General features: G+C 44.8%; 2 protein-coding genes across 2 annotated transcripts in view; one reads left to right on the top strand and one right to left on the bottom strand.

The window, feature by feature from the left end:
* The first annotated feature begins 1,230 nt into the window (after window positions 1-1,230).
* On the top strand, window positions 1,231-3,685 carry LOC146960687 (disintegrin and metalloproteinase domain-containing protein 17-like). Its single transcript, XM_085772153.1, has 4 exons — window positions 1,231-1,392; window positions 1,705-1,761; window positions 3,220-3,414; window positions 3,488-3,685. The coding sequence occupies exons 1-4, from the start codon at window positions 1,234-1,236 to the stop codon at window positions 3,683-3,685; spliced, it is 609 nt and encodes a 202-aa protein (XP_085628279.1). The 5' UTR covers window positions 1,231-1,233.
* Window positions 3,686-7,947: 4,262 nt separating this feature from the next.
* LOC146960686 (cleavage and polyadenylation specificity factor subunit 3-like) overlaps window positions 7,948-16,890 on the bottom strand; it is a 64,796-nt gene continuing 55,853 nt past the window's right edge. Inside the window, exon 5 of the mRNA XM_085772152.1 lies at window positions 7,948-8,097. Coding sequence (XP_085628278.1) covers window positions 7,948-8,097 — 150 coding nt within the window. The remainder of the gene's footprint in view (window positions 8,098-16,890) is intronic.

The raw sequence follows: 16,890 nt of genomic DNA, 5'->3' as shown, positions 1-16,890 counted from the left end.
TGTGAGAGTCTGTGAGGGTCCAGATACTATAAACATGAATGGAACAGCACCTACCCTGAGCAGCGCAAATTTACGTGGATTTCCGCATTCATCAATCTTTTAGTAGTGCTGATTTTTTCGTAGCTACTCACAAAATCTACACCTGCTCCGGACTGTGTGTAGCGCTTGTGTAAATGTAGGAATGCAAATAAATACTGCTCGTCACTGTTGAAAATTACAGTTTTAATCCGTATTACTCTCTCTCATGTTCAAAATACGCCGATGCCTTTGAAACACGTAATTTAAACATGACAAACAATTACAAATATTTGGAGAGAGAGACGTTTTAGGGATCGGACACGCACAAACACGGCAAGGCTCCATTTTATGATGATAATAATCTGATATAAAACCGGAAAAAACGTATTTGTGTTGCTACAATACGCTCGGTGGACGCACACTTCACCCTGCGCAGCAGCGCAGTCGGCACCGGTTTGGATGGAGCTGTGACAGACGGCTGGTGCTTCTGTAACAATATAACCTGCCTATATAACTTCATGTGTTGATCCAACCATGTTCCTCTACAGCTGAGGCTGTGAAGAGACTCCTCCTCCCATCGCTGCTGTAGCTCTGGAGTTGTGTGTATTTTTATTTTTATTTTTTTTCATGTTTCATATCGAACTATTCTGGCCTTACTTCTTAAACGGTTCTTTAATCAACCAAGGATAGGCCTACTTAATTCACTACATCTGTTTCTTCCCTCCAGCCTTTGACCTGTCCCAGTCACACCACTACTAACAGAAAATAATTACATATTTTTTCTGGACTCCACTTCACCCAAAATGACTTTGATCCGTGATCTCTCTTTTTTTCTCTCTCTCCCTCTTTCCTCGTTTGCGTCATGGCCGCAGGTGAGCAGGATGCACCTACCTCCTAATATGGTAGTCAGGATCTCCTTATATGGCTATTCATGTATGGAGATCTATGCTAATTGCTGATCACCGGGGGTGTGTTGTTAGTTTATGATGGGTTGGCATTCATGAAGTTACACACGTGTTTACGATCAAATCTGAGTTTCCCGCACCGTTCATGAATCCGGAGTAGAGTTTTAGTAGAGTGAGCTTTTATGTGCAAATCTACACACAGATTTACTCACGTTTCATGAATGAGACCCAGTGAGTGAAGACGAGCAGGATGTGTCAATGTGTGTGTGTGTGTGTGTGTGTGTGTGTGTGTCTCCTGCAGGGGAAGTGCATGAAGCAGGTGCAGGACGTGGTGGAGCGTCTGTGGGACTTCATCGACAAACTGGACATCAACACGTTTGGGAAGTTTCTGGCCGACAACATCGTGGGGTCGGTGGTGGCGTTCTCTCTGCTCTTCTGGGTTCCTATCAGCATCCTGGTCCACTGTGTGGTGAGTCGCTCCGTTCTGTCTCTGTCAGGAACTAAACTACACACTGTCAGTCACACTGTCTGACTGACGCGTTACAGAGACGTATTACCACTGTATTTTCATGAGTATTAAGGGATTAAGGTGCTACAGACAGAATCTGAAGATGATAAAGTCTTTCCTGTCTTTAGTCTGTATAGGTCAGGTGGACAGTCATTTAAATATATATTTTATAAGATGTGCAGAGATTAGTTTAGTTTACTCTTGTCTTTTGTCTTTTCTTCTGTGAACAACCTCCTTCAGGATTAATAAAGTTTCTTTATCTTCTTCTCTCAGGACAAGAAGCTGGATAAACAATACGAGCAAACCACAAAGTCTCTGTTCTTCCCCAGTGTGAGTATCTGATTGTGTGTATTTTAGGGATGTCACAATTACTTGTTTTTCACAATTAATGTAATGAAATTGCAGCAAAAGGAGGAAATATGTCTGATACGAATCATTACCTGGGAGAATGGAGGCTCTCTGCCTTCCACCTAGCGTCTCTTGGCTGAAAACCAACCTTGTAAGATCAGAGCCTCCGACCCGGTGTCCCAGCTCTCGTCTCTGCGGCACCGCCACACAAACGTAACCCGTAATCTCTTGTTTATGACAGATAAGACTACACAGATATACACATGGTAACATGGTAGATGATAAATAACCTTATCCACCGCTCCATGGATTGATTTCTCACCGGCTTCGTTGTTGAAAACAAACGCACATGGAGAGGAGGTTAGAGACACAGAGAGTTCATCTTTAACCATCAAACTAGGGATGTCACGATTACTTATTGTCACAATTAAAGCAGAAGTAAGTGGTCCGGTCGTTTTCGCTAATGCTGCGTTCCAGGCAGGCTTTTGAAATCGTAAATTACAGCTTCAAGTCACAACTTACGACTTTGTAGCATTTCAGGCAACCCACTCGTGTTTTTCCGACCTGTTTTACCGGTGAAAGTCACTATAACGGCCACTCGTAACGTAATGAACTCGTACCAGATCGAACTGGTACCACTTCACGGTCGGAAAAATACGAGTTTCCTTGAACGCACCATAACAGTCCTCGTCCCTACGTCGCCACATTCACGGCGTTCCTTGGCTGCACACACAGCCCTGCATGCCGTTCTCTCTCCTCATTGGATAAAAACTGTAGGATACGATAAATGTTTTCTCCTCGGCTCAGAGCAGAGCAGAGTGACTGAGAGACCCGTGTTTCAGACCAAACACTCTATGTAAGTGATTGCTGTCGGAAGATAGAACTATTTAAGACTTATATTAACACAAATATATCACTTACTTCTGCTTTAATCGTGGTATTAAACGCCACAATTAATCAATCGTAAAGATTTCTAAATACTGTCACTCTCCAAAAAAGATTGTCGGAACCGTATCGGCAGATGTAGCGCCAAAGTAAAGGTAAATGCACAGAAACTGGTCCATTTACCTCACGTAACATTAAATTGGTAGGAATTTAAATGTCGGTGTGCCATTTGTAATAATAAAATGTAAAAAATTATTAAAATAAACTCAAACATTTGGTATAGATGACAATTAATGACTTCAATATTTCAAATACTTCCTCTGGGGGAGTAATAATTGGTCCTATATTAATAGATACTTAAAATATTTTGTGTATATTATCAATAATGTAGTTATATTTTGACTATATTTGATTTTACACATTCATATATAGTGTTGTGAAATTAATTAATGCATAATAATCGTGGTAATCGTACTACCGTGATTATTTATCCAAGAAAATTTATAATCGTGACATCCCTACATCAAACTCAACTGACTCTGTTCATTTTCCCAGAATGCCGAGCTCCTGAGCAGCCTGGAGTCCGCGTCCGTCCGGATCTTCAAGCCTCCGACCTTCCCGACCACCAACCTGCGCTTCCAGCCGTCCGGTCCGCAGCAGACCAGCACGCCGCCGGTCTCCGGCTTCGGCTTCGGCCCCGGTCCAGACTCCTGCTGTCATCTTCCTCACCATCCTCCTCCTCCTCCTGCGGTGGCGGCCCCTCCTCCCCCTCCTCCCCCCTCCTCCTCCTCCTCTGGACTCCCCCCGCATGGCCACCATCCAGGAGGACCCGAGCTTCGACTCCCACCTGGACGAGGAGGCGCTGCAGGAGGCGTTCGGCCGCCCGGCGCAGCGCTCGGAGCAGCGGCGGCGCTCCTTCGAGGACCTGACGGAGACGAGCGCGGTGAGTCGCAGCGAGAAGGCGCTGATGTTCCGGCTGCAGAGGCAACACCAGATCGACACCAAGGAGACGCAGTGCTGAGGGACGGGACGGGACGGGACGGACGGGACGGACGGTGCCCGGTTTGTCCCGCTCACGTCCTCCTCCTGTGCTGGTTTCACAAACTTTTACGACTTTTTTTATTTTTTATTTTCTTAAAGCGGCTCCGTCCTGAAGCCGCCGCACTGACGCTTTGTTGCTGCAGCAGATCTCAGTCTGGTCACATCGAGACACATTCAATCAGAAAAACGTTTTTATTGAATTTAATTACAATCAGAGTTCAACCGATTATCGACCGATATTTCCCTTTTTTTTTTGATAATCGATATCGGCCGTTTTTTTTTCACCGATAACCAATAAAATAAATGTATTTTTAAACGCATAAACGCACTCCTTTGGCTCTAACGAAGCCGTCTCTCTTGGCTGTTTAACAATGTCCCAAAGGTTTTCACAGTGAACAAAACAGAAACAAACTGTTGACTGTATTCAGTCTGATCCCTGGTGTGTTATTTTTAAATTCTGACACCAAAGTTTTCATTTTTACTGCAAATGAATATCGGTTAAATATCGGTTTCCTTGATTACTAATAATCGGTATCAGTATCGACCCTGATAAAACCATATCAGTTGATCCCTAATTATAATAAGAAAAAGAAAAAGAAACAAAACGTCTCCTTCCAGTCGTCGTCCTGTGTGGTCAGACCGTGGTTTCAAATCGCTGCTCCGTCCGTCCTCTCCGCGTCTCTTTAACGTCCTTTAGTGACTCGAACTAACATATTGTCCTGTTGAAGCTGTGGCAGCGAGGGGCCGCTGCTGGGTATCGAACCTTCTCCAGGTATCAAACCGTCGTTGGTGCTGATTGAACGGTGCTCAGATCAGATGTTGCTTCCACAATCAAACTGTGTTTAACTGTGGTGATCGATCATCTGGTCAATACTTTTATTCGTCCAATAAAATGTCGCTAAAGCTCCGATTGGTCCCCGCCAGCCACCGTACAAACTCAGACCAACTCGTCTTCTGATGACACACTACACGATACGACCAGCAACTGTACGCTCCTACGTCCGTTTTTAGTTCTTGAACGTCCCACCAAAGATTTTTTTTTGCTCCTGAATGTTACACGTTTATTTCTGTTACATAAAGTCGTCGTTCACTTTTATAGCTGAAGCCCGGCTCTCGTTTTAGTTCCCTAAAGGCCAAATGTAACGCTTGTTGTAGCTCAGTCATCAGTCAAACTGTTGCTGAGTTGAACTTAATGTTTTAAAAAGGTTCAACTTCAATGTGACAATCATTTATGTGCACGAGTTTCTGTCTAATGAGAGAAAAACATTTATTTCTAACTGACGCTATTGAGACAAAGTGTTTGTCACCAGCATTTTATAGAAACAGCATCAACACAACATGTTGTAATAATGGATAATGTTGTTAAAAGCTTTAGAAATATTATATATTTTATCACAACAGCACAAAAAATGCCAAAGATTTGACGTTGTCAACTTCTAATTTGTGGTTATTTGATGTTTTTTTTTTGTCTTTACATCAGAATCAATTGGTTTTTTTTTACTGTGTGATAGACTAATTGATTAATTAATAGTCAAAATGATTATTAGTTGCAGCTTCAAAAGGTCAAAGTGCACTGAGAGTCAATGACACGTGCAGCTGCCAGATAAAAAAACAGTAAAAGTCAAAAACACAGAGGTCAAAGTTTTATTTTTAAGGATCAAAATGTTTTTATATTCTATAAATGATATTAATAAAGTACAAATAGGGTTAAAATAGGTTTGGAGAGTTTAAAGGGTTAAAAAGTGTTTCTGTTTTAAGACTCAGTGGGAATCGAACCCTTGAACGTGACAGTGTTAAGTGCCTTCAAATCGACCCACTGAGCTACATGAGACTGTATTTTATATCACATAAATGTTCATCATCTCCTTAAAACCACTAAAACCTGTCAATCAATTTTATTTACTGTGTATCACATCTGCAACAATAAGCTGATTAATTGATTGAATGTTGATCAGCAATGAAACAAATAATTTAAGTCGTTTTTCAGTCAATAATTGCTTTAAAAAAAATTGTGATTGATAAATGGATGGCTCAACTGTTTTTTTTTTTATAATAAATTGAATATTTGATTGAAGGGACTTTTGATACATTTTAAGTTACATTGGGCATTTTTTTTTTTACTATTTTGTAAATTTTTATAGACAAAATGTTAAATCACTTCACAAAAATAAAGGAAAAACTTAAAACTTCAGTATAAAATTGTCCTAAACAGTTTTAAAACACCTCCCTGTTATTTTATTTTATCCTGGTTTGAGGTCAGTTATCTGAACATTTCACCTGTTTGTTTCTTACTGTACGAGGGCAGATTATTATTATTACTGTGTGTATATATATATCTTTGTATAAAATATCGTTGTGTTGTTGCTTTTGTTGCTTTTATTTTTGTGACTGTGTCTGTTTTTTTGGGGGGGGCGGGGGGTAAAGACACAGATGTTAAACTTCAGAGTGTTTTCAGCTGTTTGGTTTGTGTCACTCGAGCTGTTTGGTACCAGAGTTTATTCTCATCACATGTTTTTACTGTGTCAGATTTATTTTGTGGTAAGTTTTGTGTTTTTTTTGTTTTTTTGTCGATTGATTGAAGCCATATTATCGTTTTAAATGTTTATTTTTGACATGTCAGAGCTCAACGTGCCTTCTCTTCTCCTGTGGTATTCAAATGCACTTGTCAGTATTTTTAATATTGTGTCTATCTGATACTGTGTGTGTGTGTGTGTTGAGTCCTGTACACTGTGATGTGTGTGTCTGTGTGTTATGTACATGCTGACGATCGTCTGTATTGATCCAATTAAAGGTCGGTTGCGAGTCATGTTGTTAACGTCACTGTGTCGTCGTCGGACTGAGGCGTCCGCTCAGTCTGCCCTTTCACAATAAAACGTTCTACTGTCTGATTTAAAGTGCTGATCGATAAAGAGTTTTTATTGATATTCTGATATTTTATCAACTCACGTTTCTTCCTGAGTGTAGGAGAACATTTTTAAATATTCTGCTTTAATGTAATTTATTGACTATTTTAATCTCTGGTGATTTTATTTTTATATTTTAAAGCAGAAGTAAGTGGTCCGGTCGTTTTCGCTAATGCTGCGTTCCAGGCAGGCTTTTGAAATCGTAAATTACAGCTTCAAGTCACAACTTACGACTTTGTAGCGTTCCAGGCAACCCACTCGTGTTTTTCCGACCTGTTTTACCGGTGAAAGTCACTATAACGGCCACTCGTAACTTCCGACCCGTGAACTCGTACCAGATCGAACTGGTACCACTTCACGGTCGGAAAAATACGAGTTTCCTTGAACGCACCATAACAGTCCTCGTCCCTACGTCACCACAGTCACGGCGTCCCTTGGCTGCACACACAGCCCTGCATGCCGTTCTCTCTCCTCATTGGATAAAAACTGTAGGATACGATAAATGTTTTCTTCTCGGCTCAGAGCAGAGCAGAGGGACTGACAGACCCGTGTTTCAGACCAAACACTCTATGTAAGTGATTGCTGTCGGAAGATATAACTATTTAAGACCTATATTAACACAAATATATCACTTACTTCTGCTTTAATCTAAAAATATCAATATTCAGACCAAGATGAGATCGACTTGCATCATAAAAACATAAAACCTGTAGCCAAAAAATATTAAAGTTAGTGTAAAAAAGAAAATACTCTAAATTATTTATCAATAATTAAAATATTTTGCAGATAAATTATTGTAGAAAATCTAAATTAATGAAAGTTAAAAAAAAAAATTCTGCCTCCAGTTTCTAAAATGCAACAATTTTCTGCTTTTATTTAATAATACGAACATTTTTGATGATTTTAACCTTAATTTTGTTTCATAGAAAACAAGATGATTGATAAATTATCTTCAGTATTGATGATGTCGTTGTTTCACTCACATTAAATCTAACTCACTTTTTTATCTTCGAGGACAGAAACTCAGTGACCCTCTCTCTCTCTCTCTCTCTCTGGACAAATGTTTATTTTCCTTGTGAAGAACTCAAACTTTTGTTTTATAGACAAATCAAGTACAAAAACAATCAATCAATAAAGGTATTGGTGGTCCGTCTCCTGAAGCCGATTCCTTTGGAACCAAGTTTCCAACGAAGAAGCTGGAAAAACTCAAAAGTCCTCGAGTCAAAGAAATGAACGAACGAACATCTGCATCGGTCCGTTATCGACCGATTATTGGCCATTGATCGATACTACGAGGACTGAAGAGAGTGACAGAGAAACGCCAGTTCATCGTCCACCGCTACATCACCGACGGCAACGCGCTGCTGCTGCTGCTGATGACATCACAGAGGGGGCGTGGCGTGAAGGCGGGGCTTAGGGCGTCGTAGAGACGGTGGACGGCCACTTCCACCATCTCCCTCAGAGAGTCGTAGTCCGCGCAGGTCACGGCCTGAGGGTCAGAGGTCAGAGGTCATCATGGTGTTATCAGCTGATTATTGAGTATTGATTTATACCCAGGGTTCCTACACATTTGAAATTTCCAAATTCCATACTTTTTCCAGACCCTAATTTCCAGACTTCTCGGTAAAAAAATTCAAATAATTTGTGATATTTGAGTAAATAGTTGTGCATTATATAAACAAATCATGCAATTAATCATTTGTTTTCATTATTCTGAATGTGTAGGGGAGAGCGGGGTAAGTAGTGCCAATTTTTACTTAAATTGCCTTTAAAGCAAGGGGATTATAATAATGCCCCCAACTAATATTTAAGCAATATATCACTCCAGGCCGTGGTATATGCTCATTATACCACGGCTAAGGGGCGTTGTTCGGCCCGACGCGAAGCGGAGGGACGACAACCCCCTTAGAGTAGAGCATATACCTACCACGGACTGGAGTGATATATTGCTTTTATAAAACGGTTACAAATAAAGGCAATATAAAAGAGGGATACGCAATCAATTTCATGTAGTTTTATTCAACCAGAAATATATTATCCAATAAAATAGCCTCACTGTGAAAAAAATAGTCCCACCTCTCCAGACGTTAGCTCCAAGTAGCTCTGCATCTCGTCTTTTCCTCCGCTTTTTTTCAGGTTAATGTCACTGCTCAGTCCACTCTACCGTTGTTAACCGTCCCCGCAGGTGAAAGTTCACCTCAAACATGTGAATTCAACTACTTTAGTCCGTTTTTTAACATCGTAAAAACATCAGCTGTGTTTGGCTACGGACTGCAACAGTCCGTTGTCATGGATACATGACAACAACTTCCATTCATACCAGTCATACGTGCCTGACGCGGAGTGATAGCCTACGCTGTGATAAGGTTTTAGAATAGTAGCCGTGGTATATGCTCAATATACCACGGTTAACAACCAATCAGATTGCGGGATTTCACCTTTCCGTTTTATAAATGTACATATAGTTTAGGATGTTGTGCATCCCTGGGAACAATCACTTTGAATCTTAAATCAACTGTTTCAGAAATATAGCTTTAGAAAAAAAAAAAAAAATCTGGCACAACTTGCCCCCGGTGCGGGGTAAGTTGTGCCATTAGAGAGAATACACTGGGGTAAATTGTGCCATTGATAATTGAAGTAAAACAGATAATTTTAATCTCACAAATGATAATGCTATATAAAAGCAAGACATTCAATACAAAATTAAAGCCAGAAGCGGCGATGATCGGGCCCTCGCTTGTCCCCATGTAGTCGTGGAGGCCTGAGGCAGGCTGGGGGCTGTGGCACAAAGAAACGCCATGTTTTGTTCATCCACCAGACTACGAGCACAACCAGACTGGGCAGGTGTGTTCAGGGGCGGTCCCTCATCACACATGTTAAGTTTCAAGCGAATCCGTGCCCACTGCCATGTTTCTCCTATACACAGACAGCACTGCCACTGGCACAACTTAACCCAGGCCCCATGGCACAAATTACCCCACTCTCCCCTATGCCATTATGTTACCAAATTATTTCCAGGAGATTGTAGCTATAGGTAGCACATACAAAAATAATTAACCCAGATAACTTCAGATATAATTAAAGCCGCAAGCGGCGATGGTCGGCCCTCGCTCGACCCATGCGACCGCGGGGGCCTGAGGCGTGCGGGGGCCGTGGCGCGAAGGTGAAAGGGAGAAAAAACCTGGAAGGAGGCCAAAAATGCAATGTTTCGTTCATCCACCAGGGGGCAGTCACCGCATGTGGTGTAGTGCGTTCAGGGGCCGCCCCTCATCACTCGTGTGAAGTTTGGAGTGAATCGGACAAAGCATGAAGGAATTATGAGCAGTTAAAGGTTCGTCCACCAGGGGGCAGTAATGGGATGCGTGCAGGTGTGTTCAGGGTCAGTCCCTCATCACACATGTGAAGTTTCGTGGAAATCGGACAATGTTGATGTAAAATATGGCACTTCCTGTTTCCACTAGGGGGCGAATGAGTGAGATTGTCTACGAGCATATGGAAACGTTGAGGTCGTGACCCTGGACCTGTGTACCAATTTTCATGTTAATACGAGTTCAATAAAGCCATCCAAAGGGCAAACGTATTGTCATAGCGAGGAATGTTAGCCACGCCCCCACAGGGACGCCATTACTCGTAGCTTCACAGCGTTCATAATGTAGCTTCACCAACTGGTTCTGCATGTTTTAGAAGTGGAATGAAGTTGATGGGGCAGAGTATGTACATTTTCAAAATTTTAGTTCACTTCCTGTTACCACCGGGGGGCGCTATGAGTTACGTGGGAAGTTAATATATCGGGACGTTCAGGGCGGAGCCATCATCATGTCCAGCAAGTTTGAAGTTGATTGGATGAAGTATGTGGGCGTGAGAGCCACTCGTATGGACATGGCGAGCACGCCAAAGTCTGATGAGCGCTGGCAGCCACGCCCTTTGACCTACGGACTCACGGAGCACAAGATAAGCTCAGCTAGGTCTGGAGATGTGGTATACCTAATTTCAACTTGATCGGGCGAACGCTCTGGGAGGAGTTAATTTTAGGCGGGAAAAATCAAAACCAAAATGGCCGACTTCCTGTTGGGTTGAGGTCATGAGGTCAAGAGGATTTTTTGTATATCTGGGTATGACACATATGTGTACCGAATTTTTTGTGTGTACGACAAAGTAAGACGATGGCGATGCCATTGACACGTGTTTGTAGGGGGCGCTATTCGGTCATTTTGCGCCGCCCATGTGCGGCACCACCAAAATATCGAATTTCGGATCAGGCCGGACGTCCGGGCAAAAGTTCACGCATTTTCGAAGTCGGGAAAGGGGCCAAATTGGGGCATGAAGGCGACGGAATAATAATAAGAATTAAAGCCGCAAGCGGCGATGACGGGCCCTCGCTCGCCCATGCCACCGCGGGGCCTGAGGCATGTCGGGGCTGCAATGCTTCGTTCATCCACCAGGTGGCGCTAAGCAGTTGTGGGTGGGTGCGTTCAGAGGCGGCCCCTCATCACTCATGTGAAGTTTGGAGTGAATCGGACAAAGCATGAGGGAGTTATGAGCAGTTAAAGGTTCGTCCACCAGGGGGCAGTAATGGGATGCGTGCAGGTGTGTTCAGGGTCAGTCCCTCATCACACATGTGAAGTTTCGTGGAAATCGGACAATGTTGATGTAAAATATGCCACTTCCTGTTTCCACTAGGGGGCAACATGAGTGAGATCGCCTATGAGCATATGGAAACGTTGAGGTCGTGACCCTGGACCTGTGTACCAATTTTCATGTTGATACGAGTTCAATAAAGCCATCCAAAGGGCAAACGTATTGTCATGGCGAGGAATGGTCGCCGCGTCGCCACACGGACGCCATTACTCGTAGCTTCACAGTCTTCATAATGTAGCTTCACCAACTGGTTCTGCATGTTTTAGAAGTAGAATGAAGTTGATGGGGCAAAGTATGTACATTTTCCAAATTTTAGTACACTTCCTGTTACCACCGGGGGGCGCTATGAGTTACGTGGGAAGTTAATATATCGGGACGTTCAGGGCGGAGCCGTCATCATGTCCAGCAAGTTTGAAGTTGATTGGATGAAGTATGTGGGCGTGAGAGCCACTCGTATGGACATGGCGAGCACGCCAAAGTGAATTGAGCGCTGGCAGCCACGCCCTTTGACCTACGGACTCACGGAGCACAAGATAAGCTCAGCTAGGTCTGGAGATGTGGTGTACCTAATTTCAACTTAATCGGGCGAACGCTCTGGGAGGAGTTAATTTTAGGCGGGAAAAATCAAAACCAAAATGGCCGACTTCCTGTTGTGTTGAGGTCATGAGGTCAAGAGGATTTTTTGTATATCTGGGTATAATACATATGTGTACCGAATTTTGTGTGTGTATGACAAAGTAAGACGATGGCGATGCCATTGACACGTGTTTGTAGGGGGCGCTATTCAGCCATTTGGCCACGCCCATTTCCAACGACTTTAAAATATCGAATTTTTCGCGAGGCCTGATGTGCATGCCAAAATTCACGCGTTTTGGGGCATGTTGAGGCCCCCAAAAATGCGATTTTAGGGAGAATATAATAATAATTAAAGCCGCAAGCGGCTATGACGGGCCCTCGCTCCACGCCACTCGGAGTCCCCGCTACCCCCGGGCCGCTCTTCGAAACCCCCGCGCGCGACCGGACGCGGGCGGCCGCGTCGAGGGCGGTCCCCTCGTCGAACACGTGAAGTTTCGAGCAAATCGGACGACGTACGATGGAGTTACGGCAGGTTTACGGTTCGTCCACCAGGGGGCGGTAACGGGATGTGGGCCGTTGCGTTCGGGGTCGTGACCTCATCACACATGTGAAGTTTCGAGCCGATCGGACAATGTCGATGCAAAACACGACATTTCCTGTGTCCACAAGGGGGCGTCTTGAGCGAGCTAGCGTACGATCAAATGGAGGCGTAGAGGGCCGGCCTCTGATCATGTACTGAAATTTTGAAGTGACTACGATCAAGTATGTGGGCGTGGAAGGCAAACGTAATAGCATGGCGACTAAACGAGCAGTTGACCAACTTTGTCGCCCCCTAGCGGCCACGCCGTTTGACGTAGAGAAAAGCTTTTAATAGTGTTTGACCAGCTCGGTCTCCTGATGACTTGTAGCGAATATGAAGTCAATCGGGCAAAATCCGTGGGAGGTGGCAGTTCGCGGTGGAGCGCTATTCCTGTCGCCGCCACAAGGGGGCCATTAGCCGTAGCGTCATAGCGTTCACGAAATACCTTCACCAACTTGTTCGGCATGTTTTAGAAGTGGAATGAAGTTGATGGGGTCAACGATGTATTTTTTAATGAATTTTAGCGCACTTCCTGTTACCACCGGGGGGCGCAATGAGTGACGTAGGAAAATAATATGTCGGATCGTTCAGGGTCACGCCATCATCATGTGCACCAAGTTTGAAGCTGCTGCGATCAAATCTGTGGGTGTGATAGCATTGCAAACTTCTTAGCTGAATTCGGCAACTTGGCCGTGCCCTAGCAGCCACGCCCTTTTGACCTACACACCTGCGGAGCACAAGCCGTAATCAGCTTGGTCTGGAGATGTTCTGTACCCAATTTGAAGTCAATCGGGCGAACTCCCTCGGAGGAGTTCGTTTTGCGTCAAAGAAATGCTAACCAAAATGGCCGACTTCCTGTTAGGTTTAGGGCGTGGCTCCAATTCAATTTTTTGTATGTTTGGGTATGATACACGTATGTGTCGAGTTTCGTATGTGTACGACAAAGTAAGCGAAATTTGTCTATGGAGAAATTCGGAAAAACTTCTAGGGGGCGCTATTGAGGCATTTAGCCACGCCCATGGGAAACGACTCTTTCCCCTGAAAGAGCTCGCCATTCTTGACCCGTGTATGAAATTTCGTGAGGACACGACTTCGTTAAAGCCACGAAAAAGGCAAACGTAATTGTACGATAAAAAATCGTCAGTCGCCGCGGCGGCACACGGACGCCGTTCGTCGTAGCTTCACAGCGTTCATAATGTAGCTTCAGCAACTGGTTCTGCATGTATTAGAAGTGGAATGAAGTTGATCGGGTGAAGTATGGATTTTTAACGAATTTTTGCGTACTTCCTGTTACCACCGGGGGGCGCTATGAGCCAGGCAGGAAGTCGATATATCAAAACGTTCAGGGCGGAGCCAACGTCATGTCCTTTGAATTTCAAGTGGCTACGACGAAGTATGTGCGCGTAATTGGGAAACGTAATTTTACAACAAAAAATCGGCAGTCGCCGCGGCGGCACACGGACGCCGTTGCTCGTAGGGTCAAAGCGTTCATGATGTAGCTTCACCATCCGGGTCTGCATGTACTAGAAGTGTAACGAAGTCGATTTGGTCAACTACGTATTTTTAACGAATTTTTGTACGTTTCCTGTTACCACCGGGGGGCGCTATGAGCGACGTCGGCAAATAATATGTCGGATCGTTCAGGGTCTCGCCATAGATTTTTGCACCAAGTTTGAAGCGTCTACGATCAAGTATGTGGGCATGAGAGCCATTCGTATTTACATGGCGAGCACCGAAACAGTCGCCAAACTTCGGGGCACGCCAGAGGCCAACCCCTTTGAGCTACAGACCTGCGGAGCACAAGATAAGCTCAGCTAGGTCTGACGATGTTCTGAACCCAATTTGGAGCCGATCGGGCGTAACCCCTAGGAGGAGTTCGTTTTGCGTTTACAAACTTTGAAGCAAAATGGCCGACTTCCTGTTGGGTTTCGGGCTTCGCCATAGGAGGATTTTGCGTTCATCTCGCATTGATGAACATGTGTGGCGATTTTGGTCCGCTTTCGTTAACGTCATTTTTTTCCCTATGGGTTTTTGGGAAAATTGTAGGGGGCGCTATTTAGCCATTTGGCCCCGCCCAAATGCGACGCTGCCAAAATATCAAATTTTTCGCGAAGCCCCACGAGGCTACAAAGTTTGGTGAGTTTTCGTGCATGGCAAAGGGGTCGTTTTTGCGATTCTTTGCGGGGAATAATAATAATAATTAAAGCCGCAAGCGGCTATGACGGGCCCTCGCTCCACGCAACTCGGCGTCCCCGCTACCCCCGGGCCGCTCTTCGAAACCCCCGCGCGCAACCCGACGCGGGCGGCTGCGTCGAGGGCGGTCCCCTCGTCGAACACGTGAAGTTTCGAGCAAATTGGACAACGTACGATGGAGTTACGGCAGGTTTACGGTTCGTCCACCAGGGGGCGGTAACGGGATGTGGGCCGTTGCGTACGGGGTCGTGACCTCATCACACATGTGAAGTTTCGAGCTGATCGGACAATGTCGATGCAAAACGCGACATTTCCTGTGTCCACAAGGGGGCGTATTGAGCGAGCTAGCGTACGATCAAATGGAGGCGTAGAGGGCGGGCCCCTGATCATGTACTGAAATTTTGAAGTGACTACGACCAAGTATGTGGGCGTGGAAGGCAAACGTAATAGCATGGCGACTAAACGAGCAGTTGACCAACTTTGTCGCCCCCTAGCGGCCACGCCGTTTCACGTAGAGAAAAGCTTTTAATAGTGTTTGACCAGCTCGGTCTCCTGATGATCTGTAGCGAATATGAAGTCAATCGGGCAAAATCCGTGGGAGGTGGCAGTTCACGATGGAGCGCCATTCCTGTCGCCTCCACTAGGGGGCCATTAGCCGTAGCGTCATAGCGTTCATGAAATACCTTCACCAACTTGTTCGACATGTTTTAGAAGTGGAATGAAGTTGATGGGGTCAACGATGTATTTCTAATGAATTTTAGCGCACTTCCTGTTACCATCGGGGGGCGCTATGAGTGACGTAGGAAAATATTATGTCGGATCGTTCAGGGTCACGCTATCATCATGTGCACCAAGTTTGAAGCTGCTGCGATCAAATCTGTGGGCGTGATAGCATTGCAAACTTCTTAGCTGAATTCGGCAACTTGGCCGTGCCCTAGCAGCCACGCCCTTTTGACCTACACACCTGCGGAGCACAAGCCGTAATCAGCTCAGTCTGGAGATGTTCTGTACCCAATTTGAAGTCAATCGGGCGAACTCCCTCGGAGGAGTTCGTTTTGCGTCAAAGAAATGCTAACCAAAATGGCCGACTTCCTGTTAGGTTTAGGGCGTGGCTCCAATTCAATTTTTTGTATGTTTGGGTATGATACACGTGTGTGTCGAGTTTCGTATGTGTACGACAAAGTAAGCGAAATTTGTCTATGAAGAAATTCGGAAAAACTTCTAGGGGGCGCTATTGAGGCATTTAGCCACGCCCATGGGAAACGACTCTATCCCCTGAAAGAGCTCGGCATTCTTGACCCGTGGATGAAATTTCGTGAGGACACGACTTCGTTAAAGCCACGAAAAGGGCAAACGTAATTGTACGATAAAAAATCGTCAGTCGCCGCGGCGGCACACGGACGCCGTTCGTCGTATCTTCACAGCGTTCATAATGTAGCTTCAGCAACTGGTTCTGCATGTATTAGAAGTGGAATGAAGTTGATCGGGTGAAGTATGGATTTTTAATGAATTTTTTGCGTACTTCCTGTTACCACCGGGGGGCGCTATGAGCCAGGCAGGAAGTCGATACATCAAAACGTTCAGGGAGGAGCCAACGTCATGTCCTTTGAATTTCAAGTGGCTACGACGAAGTATGTGCGCGTGAAAGGCAAACGAAATTTAAATTGGGATGATACACATTCGCCGCGGCGGCACACGGACGCCGTTGCTCGTAGGGTCAAAGCGTTCATGATGTAGCTTCACCATCCGGGTCTGCATGTACTAGAAGTGTAACGAAGTCGATTTGGTCAACTACGTATTTTTAACGAATTTTTTGTACGTTTCCTGTTACCACCGGGGGGCGCTATGAGCGACGTACGCAAATAATATGTCGGATCGTTCAGGGTCTCTCCATAGATTTTTGCACCAAGTTTGAAGCGTCTACGATCAAGTATGAGGGCATGAGAGCCGTTCGTATTTACATGGCGAGCACCGAAACAGTCGCCAAACTTCGGGGCACGCCAGAGGCCAAGCGCTTTGAGCTACAGACCTGCGGAGCACAAGATAAGCTCAGCTAGGTCTGGCGATGTTCTGGACCCAATTTGGAGCTGATCGGGCGTAACCCCTCGGAGGAGTTCGTTTTGCGTAAACGAAATTTGAACCAAAATGGCCGACTTCCTGTTGGGTTTCGGGCTTCGCCATAAGAGGATTTTGTGTTCATCTCACATTGATAAATATGTGTGGCAACTTTCGTCCGCTTTCGTTAACGTCATTTTTTTCCCTATGGGTTTTTGAAAAGTTTGTAGGGGGCGCTAT

The sequence above is a fragment of the Trachurus japonicus genome, unplaced genomic scaffold (assembly GCF_045865225.1).
Source record: "Trachurus japonicus isolate A0001 unplaced genomic scaffold, Traja_1.0 AP030132.1".
In the NCBI taxonomy this organism is placed as follows: Eukaryota; Metazoa; Chordata; class Actinopteri; order Carangiformes; family Carangidae; genus Trachurus; species Trachurus japonicus.
This window is presented reverse-complemented; position numbering and strand designations above follow the sequence as displayed.

Coding starts and splice junctions, on each gene's coding strand:
- LOC146960687 (XM_085772153.1), top strand. CDS start 1,234: ATGAAGCAGGTGCAGGACGTGGTGGAGCGTCTGTGGGACTTCATCGAC. Junction 1,393..1,704: donor GCATCCTGGTCCACTGTGTG/GTGAGTCGCTCC, acceptor TTCTTCTCTCAG/GACAAGAAGCTGGATAAACA. Junction 1,762..3,219: donor AGTCTCTGTTCTTCCCCAGT/GTGAGTATCTGA, acceptor TCATTTTCCCAG/AATGCCGAGCTCCTGAGCAG.